Here is a 14,106-nt window from a genome sequence, read left to right as displayed (position 1 = left end):
TTTGAAAGCTTGTTATGGGACAGGCCCTATAGTCAGCATTTTTTTAAAAGAGGTATTTATTTATTTATTTATTTGAAAGAGAGCAAGTATGAGTGGGGGAAGGGGCAGAAAACAATCTCAAGTAGACTCCTCTCTGAGCAGAGCCCTTTGCAGGGCCCAGTTTCATGGCCCTGAGATCATGACTGGAGCCGAAACCAAGGTTGGATGCTTAACTGACTGAGCTACCCAGTTCAGCCTTTCACAGCCCCTGGAGTCAGCATTTTACTTATATCTTCTCTCATCCCCACAATATACCTGTAAAGCAAATGTTATTTCCCCCATTTTACATCCCAGAAAAATGAGGCCCAGAGAAGTAAAGTCGTTTTTTCAAGGTCACGCATCTCATCATGCAGCTGGCAGAGAAAGAATTAAAACATGGGGAGTTTGAATCTAGAGCCTGTGCTGTTTAATACTGCGTATTTATCTACTTTCTAGAATTGTGTGTTGATTCAGGGTAAGTCCATCTGGAAAGCAGAATCTGCAGTTAACTGTGTGTTGGACGTTGGATCCCTTCATGTGTGCTCGGACAGAGACCTGTCTGCCACACAGGCTGGGGTCGGGTGTAATAGACACGCACAAAGGGAGGTGGGGCTGATGGAAGGAAAAGCAGCTTTCTGAGGAAATGTGAGATCAGAAAAATAGTGTTGTGAAGTCTCCATAGGCTTTGTTTCAAGAAACAAAGAATTCAAGGCAGGATGTGCTGGAGGACAAGAAGGTTGCGGGGGAACAGATAGGAGCAGAGCTGGAGGCCGCTCTAGGGAGTTGACTGAGAGCTGTGCGCAGGGAGGGATGGGGAGGGGCTGGGGGATTCTGTGACTGGGACACCAGGGAGTGCTGTCATAGAGGACACCAGCACTGCTGACACCTGAATAAGATCTGAGCTACAAAATCAGGCTCCTCGAGGTAGAGTGGACATGCTCAGAGAAAGGTTTCAGGCTGGAGGAGACGGCGAGGCAGCCCAAAATGAGGGACTTGGAACAGAGAAACACTGACAGATTTGAGGCAAGGTGTGGTCAGAATCCAAGAGCTAGAACCACAGCTCACGGTCTTTCAAAGGGCGATGAGATTGAAGAGAAGGAAAGTTAGCGTCTCTTGGGTCAACTCAAGTGAGTAAGAACCAGACTTCCAAGCACGTACAACTGGTTCCGCCTAGGTCGTGTGAGCTGCAGACTAGTCGTCTGTTCCGTCCTCTGTTCCGGGCTTGTGCCAACCCATTCCCACCCCAGGCAAATGTTCTCACCCTCTGCTGAATGCTCTTTTGTATTGTAAGGGACATGTTCTTTCCCTGGAGTGGTTTCCAGAACGCCTCCCTCCTTCACACTGGTTCTTAATCTTCGTGACCATCAGAAACGTTCTGGAGCTATTCCTTTTCCTTTTCCTTTACCTTTTTTTTTTTTTTTTTTTTTTTTAAAGCCTTTAGGTAGATATAGAAGGAATAAAATGCTCCAGAAATCAAGTCTCCCTCCTGCCCCTGTTCTCTCAGCCATCCGGTTCCCTTTCCAGAATTTGGGAATTTCTGACAAGATGGCATACCCAATCTTAGGTTCTACAAAGAGCCACATACTCCACATGCTGTCTGCTTGTTACTTTTCCTCCCTTCACAGATAAATCTTGGAGACAGTTCTCCTCAGTTCATGCAGCACTTCCTTAGTCCTTTTTTTTAAGATTTTATTTATTTATTTGACAGAGAGATCACAAGTAGGCAGAGAGGCAGGGCAAGTAGGCAGAGAGAGAGAGAGAGAGGGAAGGAGGCTCCCCACCGAACAGAGAGCCCAATGCGGGGCTCCATCCCAGGATGCAACCTGGGCCGAAGGCAGAGGCTTTAACCCACTGAGCCACCCAGGCGCCCCTCCTCAGTCTTTTTTTAAAAGACACAGATAAGTCATTGTTGGCTGGACTACAGTTTTTTAAAAAATCAGAACCTTTCTGGACATGCGGGTTATTTCTAGCCTTTGCCCTTACAAACAAGGCTGCCTGGCCCGTCTTCAGAGCCTCTTCAGGTCACACAGGGTGCACATATCCCTGTAGAGGAGATTCTTAGAAGTGAAATGAAGGTCCAAGGGCATGAGCTGTAGCAATTCTGACAGTTCTTGCCAAATCGCACAGATTACATTCCCTTGGTAAAGAATGAGATAACCTGTTTACCTATGGCACTTACACAAAAATTACACAGGAGCCCCGACCTCCCCTCAGAATCTCTAGGTGGGGGGCCTGAGCACCTGTATCGTGAGCCCCAAAAGAGATTCTGAGAAAGAGACTCTATTGAGTTGAGTTCCCTCAGCCTCCAGCCTCTCACTTCCCCCAGGAATTTGGCCCGAGGTGAGGTGGACAGGGCCATCGCCCTCCAGGCCTGACAGGCTTCAGCTTGCTCCAGGCTTCCTGAGCTGGGCAGGATGCTGGGGAGCCACAGACTGGCCAGGACACTGCCAGCACTGGGGCTCACAGGGTCCTCGCTGGCAGCCCTTCTGGTCCCCTGTGGAGTCAGAGCCTTCTCCACTAGGGCAACGGTAGGAAACAGGGTTTTTCCACTTACCTCCAGGTACCACTCCTGGTTAGGGACTAGAGCACAGGCCATGCCAGCTTTATAACCATGTGGGCGTCATGTGGAGAAGCCTTGCAGGGAAACGGGAAAAGGAAATATTAGGAGTGGTGAGATATTGACTGATTTTTTAAAACGCATAGTATTTTTACAATATTGGCATTAAAGACCAAAAATAAAAGCGCCATTTCCAACAACCCACTCATCTGCCCATGGCCTTCTGATGTGCCATTCGTGCCTAGTTGTTCTCTGTGACGCTTTGGCGGTGGGGAGGATGGCAGGGTTGGTTCTGCCAGTTCTGGTAGGGGTCTAGGGCTGGGAGGGGCCCACGTGGGAGCTATAGGCGTGCCCACTCTCTACCGTTTTGGGTGAAGCCCTCAGGATGCATGAACAGACCAGCCCCCTGTCTGGAACAGAATAGCAGAATGTTCTTACGACACTGGGTAGTAGAATCACCTTTATTCTGCAAGCAAGGGCCATGGTCTACTCTGCCCATGGATGGGACCTCTGAGACATGGTCCAGACTCACCTTGGGGGCCTGACAGTCAGTGAGCATTTAATAAATATTTGAGAAGAAGCAAGGAAGGAAGGGGGGAAAGGTCCCCATGTGGTATAATTTTTCTTAAGATTTTATTTCTTTCTTTGCGAGAGAGAGAACACCAGCAGGGGGAGGGGCAGAGGGAGAGGGAGAAGCAGACTCCCCACTGAGCAGGGATCCCAATAACATGAGGTTCCATCCCAAGACTCTGGGGTCGTGACCTGAACTGAAGGCAGACATTTAACTGACCGAGCCACCCAGGCGCCCCTACATGTGATATAATTTTAAGAACTCTGAGTACTTGGCCCACAAATACTCCTTGCTACCCAGCATGGAGCCTGACTTCTCACTGTCAGTGATCCTTCCAGCTACACAGATCTGTACCCTCTCCAGAACAGGAATTGCTCATTTTTTTCATTCAACAAATATTTATGTGTGCCAGGTACAGCTCTAGGTGGTGAGAATAGAACCATGAGACCAATAGTCAAAAATCGCACCCTCGTGAAGTTTAAATTCTGGGGGAGGAGAGAAATAATAAACAAATAAGGAATGTATTAGATATTTGTATTTATAATATACATTTTATAGAATGTAAGGTGGTGCTAATTGCTGGAGAGGATGGTGAAGCAGGGAAGAGAGACAGGGAGTGAGAAGGGTATGTAACCATTTTAGAGAGGGTGACCAGGGCACCTCACTGAGAAAGTGCAGCTGAGTAAAAAGGTCTGAAGAAGAAAGGAAGCAAACCATGCAGATATGTGGGGGAAGAGTGTTCAGAAAATAAGGAACAGCAAGTGCAAAGGCCCTGAGGTAGGGCCTTTGACTTCTTTTATTTATTTATTTTTTTTAAAGATTTTATTTATTTATTTGACAGAGAGAGAATTCACAAGTAGGCAGAGAGGCAGGTAAATGGGGAGGGGGAAGCAGGCTCCCTGCTGAGCAGAGAGCCCTATGTGGGGCTCAATCTCAGGACCCTGAGACTATGACCTGAGCTGAAGGCAGAGGCGTAACTCACTAAGTCACCCAGGTGCCCCACGCCTTTGATTTCCTACATTAGTTTTGTCTCTTGATCTGGATCACAAGCAACATGAAGGTAGGAATAATGCTTTTAAGTCCTTAGAAATACTTTTGATTACTATTCCCTGTATACCCTTTTATACACTTGAATTTTATATCACTTGTAGGTATCACTTATTATTAAAAAATGTATACTTCAGCTCATGCCTCAGAAGGAGGATATACAACACAGAGTTGGACAATAGTCGGGTTCAGTAGTGATTTTCTGCTTGCATACTTGAGAGTCACACGTATAAACATCTGGGTCTGTTCTGTCTTCTACGGAGTACCAACCCCATAGCTTTCCTTCGAGGCTGTTCCTCACCACGGCATCCGCACTGTTATCCGAGCGGCCATTTGTTCCTTTTCAGTCCAGTTTAACTGTAGAATCCCCGCTGCAAGATAGACCTTAAAATTTTGGTTATGTGGGATGACCCCACTTGTCCACTTTCTCATGAGCTTCCACCAAGCCCCTGAAAGGCTCCTCGGCTGGAAGAGAATTTGCAACTTTTTAGGGGAATACTTGTATTTAAAAACCCAGGGAAGGGATGCCTGGGTGGCTCAGTGGGTTAAGCCGCTGCTTTCGGCTCAGGTCATGATCTCAGGGTCCTTGGATCGAGTCCCGCGTCGGGCTCTCTGCTCAGCAGGGAGCCTGCTTCCTCCTCTCTCTCTCTGCCTGCCTCTCTGCCTACTTGTGATCTCTCTCTGTCAAATAAATAAATAAAATCTTTAAAAAAAATAAAAAAATTAAAAAAATAACAATAAAAACCCAGGGAAAATGTCAACAGTGGCCTCTGAAGTGTGGGCAATGAAAGTGAATCTCAGCAAGAAGCAGTCCGCAGGACGAAGTCCTTTTGCCGGTTGACTCCCTTGGTGCATCTCTTTGCCCTCCCATCCAGCTGTGGGCCCACAGATGCTCACGAGACGGGACACAGCCCTCCGCCAGCCCCTCAGAAAATGCTTTTGTTTCCTGACCCGCTGAAGAGCATGTTGTATGGCCTATCCAATGTCATAGCTATAGACAAATTGTAGGAAAGAGAGGAAAAGAGTGGTAAGCCTTCAAAAGTAATTATTTGGTATTGCAGCTATTTGCTGAAATATTTGTGTTTGCAGTAGGTTCCTGTTGATTTTTACAAGGTCTAATCAATGTAGCTGATGAGGTCTCTTTTTTTTTGCAGAGTCCAGGGGGCAAGTGGCACCCACCACCTAGACAGCTGCTTAGAAAGGAGCCAGGCAAGAGAAGGGAGAGCCCGAGGCAGGGAGGGAGGGCCAGCCAGGAATTAGAAACTTAGAAGATTAATTAGAAAATTAGTTTTCTTTTGTGCCAAAGAACAGTACAAAGGTTTTTTGTGGCAGATGGGTAAGTTTGTCACCAAGCAAGGGGAAGAGACGGGTTAGTGTTCACTTGGCAGAGAGGGGGAAGGGGCGGTTGGGGGGGTCTGCCTATAGGCAGTGAAGATAAATTTGGGAGGAAATTGCTGGTCCCCCCTCTGCTCAGAGGGGAGCATCTTGCTGTCTGGTTGCCATTGAATTGGGTACAGGGCTCAAGAGAAGGCGAGTTCATGTTTTTCAAAACTTGTCTTAGGGCAGTAATTGACATACATCATGATTTTAGGCCCAGCAAGCCCTCAGGAAAGGTTTGTGGTTGAAATTCTAAATGGACCCAGAACATGCATTTAATAGTCCCCCACCAGCATTACCACCCGGTAATGATATGTGAAGTACATTGTGTGCAAGGCCTGCATAGAACAAACCTCTGGGATGTTTTCTTCACGGTCTCCCTCTCCCTCCACCTGCTCTGGAGCCTTCTACAGGCCTGCGGTCACTCCTGTGCTCTTTTTCCCTATCCCCTGTCTTCCCCTGGAGTCTGGGTATCCTGGGGCATCATCTCAACCAAACTCGTGATAAGGGGAGGCTAATTTCCTCTCTCATTTTGTCATGTTGACTAAGAGTTCTGTTGTTATCGGTATAACCAATATTACCAGGACCGTGGGCGAAAGGCGAGTTCAGGCAGCCTTACTCGTTCGGCTCGTACATCACAAGCCAGATGGCCAGGCCTACCTTAACTGCAGGCATAGGGCCAAAGGGAATTAAGTCCTGCAAACAATCTATAGCTGTTAAGTGGAAAATGTCACTATGACCTTTTTCTAGTGCTTTTTAAAAACTCATGCCTTCTTCTTTCTGTGTGTGTGCGTGTATGTGAGTGTGTGTGTTTGATTAGGCAATGGCCACACAGCAAAGTTTTTAAAGTTTAAAAGGTGAAAACTCTCCCCTACTTAACACCATCCTCAAAGGCAACTAACACACCAAAGTCTTGTGTGTCTATCCTGCACACGTGTCGGACAGATCTGCACGCACACACGAAGCAGCCCACGTGATCATGTCTCCTTCCTCAGTACTTGCTGATGATTTTCACCTCCCCCCCCCGCCCCGCCTGTGGTGCCGTCCACCACATGACTGTCCAGTCACATCCTTTGAATCGCCTTCCATATAAAAATATCTTAGTAAGGATTAGAGGTTTTGCTGGAGAATAAGAGAACAGCTTCATGCGATTGGGGTTTTGAAGCACGTTGGTGTCACACTGCTGTTAATTGAAACCACATCTTGAACGAGGTCCCTTAAGGTCATAAAGCAGGGACTCCAAGAAATGATCTGTCTTCTAAGGCTGTGGCATGTTTTCTCTTGTTCCAGAAACTAGAATGAACCGAAGCATTCCTGTGGAGGTTGATGAATCAGAACCATACCCAAGTCAGTTACTGAAACCAATCCCAGACTATTCCCTGGAAGAGGAATCAGAACCACCTGCTCCAAATCTGACGAACATGGCGCCCAACAGCTTGTCTGCGCCCCAAACCCCTCAAAGTTCCTCAGAAGAAGTTTCTCAGGCTCAGCCACCCTTGAAACTTTCCAATCACCTACGGCCTGTGTCGCAGCAGGTCACCTGCCTGCGTGCGAAAATCTTGGAGGAGAGCGAAGACAGCTTCTGGAGGAGACACCCAGACCCGGGCAAAGATTTTCCCTCGGGCTCCCCCGCAGCCAGCGAGCAGGAGCCGGAGTCTGTGGTTGGAGGCCTCCCTCTGGAGCATCAGTTTTCATTTATGGAAAAACGGAATCAAGGGCTAGGATCTCAGCTTTCAGCAGCTTCTCCTGACACTGGCCATGACTCAGACAAATCAGACCAAAGTTTACCTAATGCCTCAGCAGACTCCCCCAGCCGGAGCCAGGAGATGGTGCAGCAGCCCCGGCCCCACAGGAACCGGGCAGCTCCAGATCTGCCTACGATAGACACGGGGTATGATTCCCAGCCCCTGGATGTCCTGGGCCTCAGGCAGCTGGAAAGGCCCCTGCCCCTCACCTCCGTGTGTTACCCCCAGGACCTCCCCAGACCACTCAGCTCCAGAGAGTTCCCTCAGTTTGAACCTCAGAGGATCCCAGCGTGTGCACAGAGGCTGCCTCCCATCCTTCCCCCACACACTCCGTGGAACTGTCATTACCACTGTCCTGGAGGTCCCTATCACCAGGTGCCATGTAAGTGAACCTCACCTCCTCTGGACCTTCTGGGCTGGGTAACTAAACAAGCAAGGGCCTGGCATCAGGGCCTTGCGTCTGAGACCAGCACAGACTGGTCAGAGTGCAGGGAGGGACTCTCCGTGGGTGGTTGGACTTGCCAGGAGCTCAAGAAAAAGGCTGCGTCTTAGCTCAAAGCCTATCCCACTTGAAACCTACTTCTCTATAAAACTTGAAGGAGACAACAGATTCCTTTGTCTCAGTTAGTTTAACTGAAACCTGCCTACAGTCAGGGAGATGACCCAAGTGACTTCTAGAGTAGATTTTTGTTGACTTAATTTTGGGGTACCTGGGCTTTGCCTTCTCTGCATGGTCCTCCCTGTCTTAGATTTGGCAAAGAAAGGAGGCCTTCGGTCAAAAATCCCAGAATGCTCTTCAAACTCTGGATTCAGGCCATGACCTGAAGATGGAGTTGCTCCTGGGACACTGTTACTTAAACCCCTTTGGGGATTTAAGCCACCTCTAAGGACTGCAGTCCCCAGAACTGGGCTAACTGCTTCTCGCTGGCAAGTGCCTGCCCTTCTCTTCTGTCTCCGGGATGTTCTTCCCCCTCCTTGCTTGTTTAACCCACTCTATACCTCCTTTCTTAGCAGCTTTATTGTGATCTGATTTACGTACCGTAAAGTTTGCCTTTTATGCATTTAGGTGTGCAAGTCAATGAATCGTAGTGTTTGCAGACTTATACAACCATCACCATATATACCTCGTAAGACTTAGCTCAGGGGTCATTCTGGAAAGCTCCTAGATCAATCCTGCCTTCGGGCTCTCAGTTTCCTTGTGCTCTGCCGGTGGGAACCGCCTAAAGTCAGTACGACATCTACCCACGAACTTGTTTTCCTCTCCCTCCAGCACATTGGCGAAGGTATAATATTTTTATTTTTTTATTTTTTTAGACAGTGCATGTGTACCTGCACATGTGCACAAAGTTGGGGTGGTGCAGAGGGAGAGGGGGAGAGAGAATCTTAAGCGGGATCCTCACCCAGTGTGGAGTCCAATGCAGGGCTCGATCTCATGACTCTGAGATCATGACCTGAGCCAAAGTCTAGAGTCTGGCGCTTAACTGACTGAGCCACCCAGGTACCCCAGGAAAGTTCTATTTTTAACCCATAATTCTCCAGAATTTAGCACAGTGACCAGCGTATCCTAGGCTCTCAGTAAATTATTTCCAAATGAGTGGCCAGGTGAACAATGTGTATCAGTGCAGTAAGCATTTCTGAAAGTGATAAAGTCTTAGATTGAGACAAAAGGTCCATTACAATTCTTGATGTTAAGTCTCCGCCGAGGCCACTGGGAAATAACAAGGCTGTGAGATCTGATATTTTTCTTAGCAAAAAAATGCTGTACACGAAGTTGTTCAAATGGTCAAACCAAAGAGTCTGACCAAAGGCCTGATTCCTAGCTTTATTTTATTTTATCTTATTTCATTTTTAGATTTTTATTTATTTGACAGAGACACAGCGAGAGAGGGAACACAAGCCGGGGTGCAGAAGAGGGAGAAGCAGGCCTCCTACAGATCAGGGAGCCTGATGCGGGGCTTGATCCCAGGACCCTGGGATCATGACCTGAGCTGAAGGCAGATGCTTAATGACTGAGCCACCCAGGCGCCCCTGATGCCTAGCTTTAAAATAAATTCTAAAAATAACCAAAAATGTTGTAAGTGATCTCAATTTTTTGTGTTTGTACATGTACACCTCCTATAAAGCTGCCTAAAGTGAATGGAGCAACGGAGTAATTCCTAATTTAAAAAAAAAAAAAAAAAGGAGGGAGAGAAATTTTTGTCCCGCTGTACAAAAACTTGTATTTTGGAGGGAGAAGTAGACATGAGGAGTCTGTGAGCAGATGCCATGCTGACATGAGGTGTTCTGACAGAGCACAAGGGAGCAGAGCCTAAAGGAGGCATTGATCTGGGCCGGTTTCCAGAAGGACCTTCAAGCTAAGCCATAGAGGAACTTAGAAGATGTTGGGAAGCAAAAGGTAGGAACGATTGTGAGGCTAAGAGTGAGGCCAGGAGTTGTGGAAGCAGCAGGGCTCGGGGAGAAAGAGCCTCTGAGGCCCAAAACTGGGACCTTGAGTTTTGGAGGCTGGGAAGTCGCTGGCTGGGCTTGTGGACACCACTGCCGGCTCTAAGTGCCCGGTCATAGGATGGGTGTGGCGGGCGGCAGAGTTCCGTAAGTCTGATTCACTGAGGATTGAACCTTGCCAGCGTTGGGGTTGCATTTATTTCTCCATGATCTCCAGGTTAAAAGGGAATAATTCTGTGAGGTTAAAACCATCAACTACTTTTTTTTTTTTTTTAAGATTTTTGTTTATTTATTTGACAGAGAGAGAGATCACAAGTAGGCAGAGAGGCAGGCAGAGAGAACAGGGAAGCAGGCTCTTTGCTGAGCAGAGAGCCCTCCACAGGGCTCTATCCCAGGTCCCTAAGATCATGACCTGAGCCGAAGGCAGGGGCTTTAACCCACTGAGCCACCCAGGAGCCCCCATCAACTACTTTTTTAATGTTCTACTCTCTGCACTGAAAGATAAATTTTCTGATCATAACAGCAATATGTTTGCTCACAAAATTGAAATATGCCTAAAAGTCCTATTCATGTTTCTATCTCCTAAATATCATTCCTTTTGAGGGTTTTGACTTATGAAATATGTCTATCTATAGCATATATATTTAATGTAAAATTAAAACAATTCCCAGTGACATTCAGTGCACTTCTTCAGAATCATTTAAAAATGCTACATGGTGTTTTCTCAGATGGATCTACCGAATCGTTTTTAAGTTCTTCTCTGTTATTGGACAATGTAAAGAGTTTCCAGTTTCTGATCCAAAAAGAAATTGGAGGATAAACATCATGTATATAAGTTTTTATCTGCATTTTTTTTCTTAAATTTTTTTAATCTGCATTTCTGATGAATTCCTTAGATTAATGTGTAGAAGTGTGAATACTTTGTAAGGGCTTTGTGATCCTAAGTCCCAGGCATTTTGCCTTTATCTGGTATCAGGAGAAAGCCTCATTGTGATAGACAAAGAAAGCATTAACTCGGTATGATTTGAGGATTCCAGAAAGATCTTCCCACTTGCAAGTATTTTTTTTGTGTTGAAGCCTGAAATGACACCACAAGCAGTCCAGTCTCGGAAGCAAGAGCAAAATGCCCCCTCTGGGCAGACTCTTTTAAAATGCAAACACCCCGGACCCGGGGACTCTTAGTCTCTAATACCTGCTGATGAAATTCTCTCCTCAGCTGTCTTGCCCTTTCTCCCTCCACTATCTCCTTCCACTGCAGCAGGGAGGAGAAGGCTGCTGTGGGTCCTGGGAAGGAGGAGAGGTCTGGAAAGGCAGAGGAGAGAATTTGGGCAGGAGAAGGGGATAATTCACAGAAGAAACACAAACAATAAGCATTTGAAATCAAGCTTCGTGTTACTAAAGTTAAGAAAAATGCATATATGCAAAATTTTTTAAGCTGCCCTTTTCCTATTTAGGTGTGCGGAAAGAAAAACCCTCAGCTCACATGCATTGTTGTGGGATTATGGAGTTATGGGGAAATGAACACTCCCACCTGCTCTTGGCAGAAGTGGCAATTGGTACAACCTACAACCTTCTGGAAGGCATCTCACTATTTATCAAAATTTTAAATGTGCTTCCTTGGCCCATCAGGCGTACTTGTAGGATCAATCCCATAGAAGCACTAAACAAGCCTATAAAAACATGTGAACAAGGATGTTTAGTAAACCATCATTACAGTAAAGTAAGCAGGAAAGCAACTCAGATGCTACTCATAAGGGGACAGATAACTAAGTTGTGGTTTATTTATACAGTGGACTGCTAGCTCACTGTTACACAGAATAAAATATACATTTTGACATAAAAAAGATTAGGTGGGGGGCGCCTGGGTGGCTCAGTGGGTTAAGCCGCTGCCTTCAGCTCAGGTCATGATCTCAGGGTCCTGGGATCGAGCCCTGCATCGGGCTCTCTGCTTAGTGGGGAGCCTGCTTCCCCATCTCTCTCTCTGCCTGCCTCTCTGCCTACCTGTGATCTGTCAAATAAATAAATAAAATCTTTAAAAAAAAAAAATTAGGTGGATAAGCAAGGTGCGTTGCTAATTCCATATGTGTCTTAAAAAGCTAAATGTGTTTAAAAACCATACGTTGAAAAGTCTGGAAGGATTGCTTTAACTGTTGCCGATCGAGGCATTGGGGGTGGTGGGGGCAGGGAATTCAGGAGAGACAGAGAGACTTTTCCTTTTACCTTTATATACTTAATTTTTTTACAGCAAACAGGTATTATTTTTATATTCAAAAATAAGTAAATGTCGAAGAGAAAAGAACATGGGGGAATGAGAGCATAGGGCAGCCTCATTCCCCGTGCCTCTCTTTACCCTGGCCCTGGCTCCCAAAAGCATCCATCACTGGTTGTGTCAGGGTTGGGCTGGCTTTGTCCGGGAAGCCCAGGGCTGAAGGGTTTCAAGCTGGGAAGCTTGATGAGGCCTCTGGCTCCAACGGCTCCCAGGAAGGTCACCCTGAAGATTAAATGAGATAATATACGGAGGGCGCTGGGAATGGAAGCCCTCCCCAACAAGCAGTTCTTAGTTATTATTGTTATTCCTTACATGGATCCTGTAGCACGCCCCTCCCTCCCTCCGGCTGGCACAGATTTTAAGCATTCAGAGCAGGTGTACGAATGCTTAGTTTCCTGTCAGGACTATAACTGCACTTAATTGCCAACAAAACCACTTCAAAGAGCTGTTCACCTAAGGGATGCTTGGAAACCATGGCTACGTGGTTCTCCTTGGCTTTCCGAGAGCGTTACTTCCTCATCTGTTAATGAAAATATAAATAAATAATGATCGCCATGCAAATGGCATACCTTCGTCTTTGCAAGTTAAAGGAGAAATAGTTACTGGTCACCCCTTCTATGTTAAAAAAAAAAAAAAATTCAAAGCTAGCGAAAATGAGTAGAGAGTAAGTAGAAGTTGAATAAGCCGGTGTTTTCTCCCCTACCCCCGACCAGTCCCCCAGAGAAGCTGGCCCCGTACTGTCCCAGGATCCTTCCACTGAAGGTCACCAGAACGGCTGGTTGTAGTTGGCTGTGCAATCAAATAAAACCCATGATGCAAATCACTTGGGGGGAAAAAAAAAAAGAATATAATGAAATCTAAAGAGCCTTTGTTTTACTATCAAAATGTTTGCTTTCTCTACCAAGAAGACTGAATAACATACACTTGTGGGCATATGCCTACTGTTGCTCGAAGGAACCCGAAAAGAAAGTGATCATTTGTATGCTGGAGTGCCTGCACAGTTAAAAGTCGGGGGAAAAAAATAACCCAGATGGAAAAAATGATAAAGGAAGGAGCTGCCTTTCAGGAACCCCAGCTGCTTACGGCTGTTCCGGTAACAGTTTATGTTGGCCATTTTGTTTCCTGGCCAAGCTGATTGCGTTACATCATCATGCTTTTTGACAACTTGAAAATCAGATTTTATTTTCTGTCTCGTACTCTTGTAATACCATGCTTAATAAGGAAGAAAAATGTTGAATGTTTTGACTGATAAGTGGAAAACCTCGTTTAGGATTTGGTTTACAGATTCCAAGTGGTAAAAGGCCAGTAACATGAAGACCGTCTATACCCAGGCCAAGAGGATCCTAAGGTTGATAAATAACACACAGTTCTGGGCACCCATTTACGAGTGTGCAAGATTTGTATCTTTGTTCTGTGATTAACCCTGCCTCAGAATTGAGGAGTTCCAGTGCTTACAAATCACTCGCCTGAACCACCATCCACTGCCTTCTGTCCTCCAACCTCTGCCGAATAAATTATCTTGATGGAATTTTAGGCACCGAGGACAAGTCAGTAAGGGAGATACTTTTGGGCAGTAATTCTTAAGTCTACTAAGTAGGTGGCTGCTGACTTCCACGCCTCCCCTTCTCACATACTAACGAGTGTGGGTTTCTGTTTCAAAACAGACACCCACAGACAAAACAGATTTTTCTCTATTTTGAGCCACTCAGAGAAACTATATCCTATTTATCTGTGTTCACTGCGTGGCTATGGCTAGCAATAGAGGTTCAACAGATACTTGTTGAATGAATAAAAAGAAGTTCTTTCTGTTCCCTGCCTCCTGGGGAAAGCAGTTATCCCTAATCGTGAGTACGGCCTTTGTGACAGCAAGCCTTGGAAAGGCCATCTTGAATGGTCTTGTGCAAGACGGCAGGAGAGGAAAGGAGGGAGCTTGAAGGGACCTGGCAACAGAACTTGTCCATTCATTAATCAATTTATTCAACAAATGTTTCCCCAGTCCTGTGCTAGGCACCAGGTGTACAGCTATAAAACACACGTGGTCTTGTCTTCATGGAGTTCGCCGGCTCCTAAGCAGCCAGCT

General features: G+C 46.3%; 1 protein-coding gene across 2 annotated transcripts in view; it reads left to right on the top strand.

Annotated features, from left to right (window-relative positions):
• The window catches only part of TRAF3IP2 (TRAF3 interacting protein 2), a 47,949-nt gene that overhangs the window by 13,661 nt on the left and 20,182 nt on the right, over positions 1-14,106 (top strand). For both annotated transcript variants that reach the window (XM_059401216.1, XM_059401215.1), the window contains one exon: positions 6,861-7,697. In XM_059401216.1, the coding sequence (XP_059257199.1) occupies positions 6,869-7,697 (829 nt within the window). In that variant the 5' untranslated portion in view covers positions 6,861-6,868. The remainder of the gene's footprint in view (positions 1-6,860; positions 7,698-14,106) is intronic.

Source organism: Mustela nigripes, chromosome 5 (assembly GCF_022355385.1).
Source record: "Mustela nigripes isolate SB6536 chromosome 5, MUSNIG.SB6536, whole genome shotgun sequence".
In the NCBI taxonomy this organism is placed as follows: domain Eukaryota; kingdom Metazoa; phylum Chordata; class Mammalia; order Carnivora; family Mustelidae; genus Mustela; species Mustela nigripes.
This window is presented reverse-complemented; position numbering and strand designations above follow the sequence as displayed.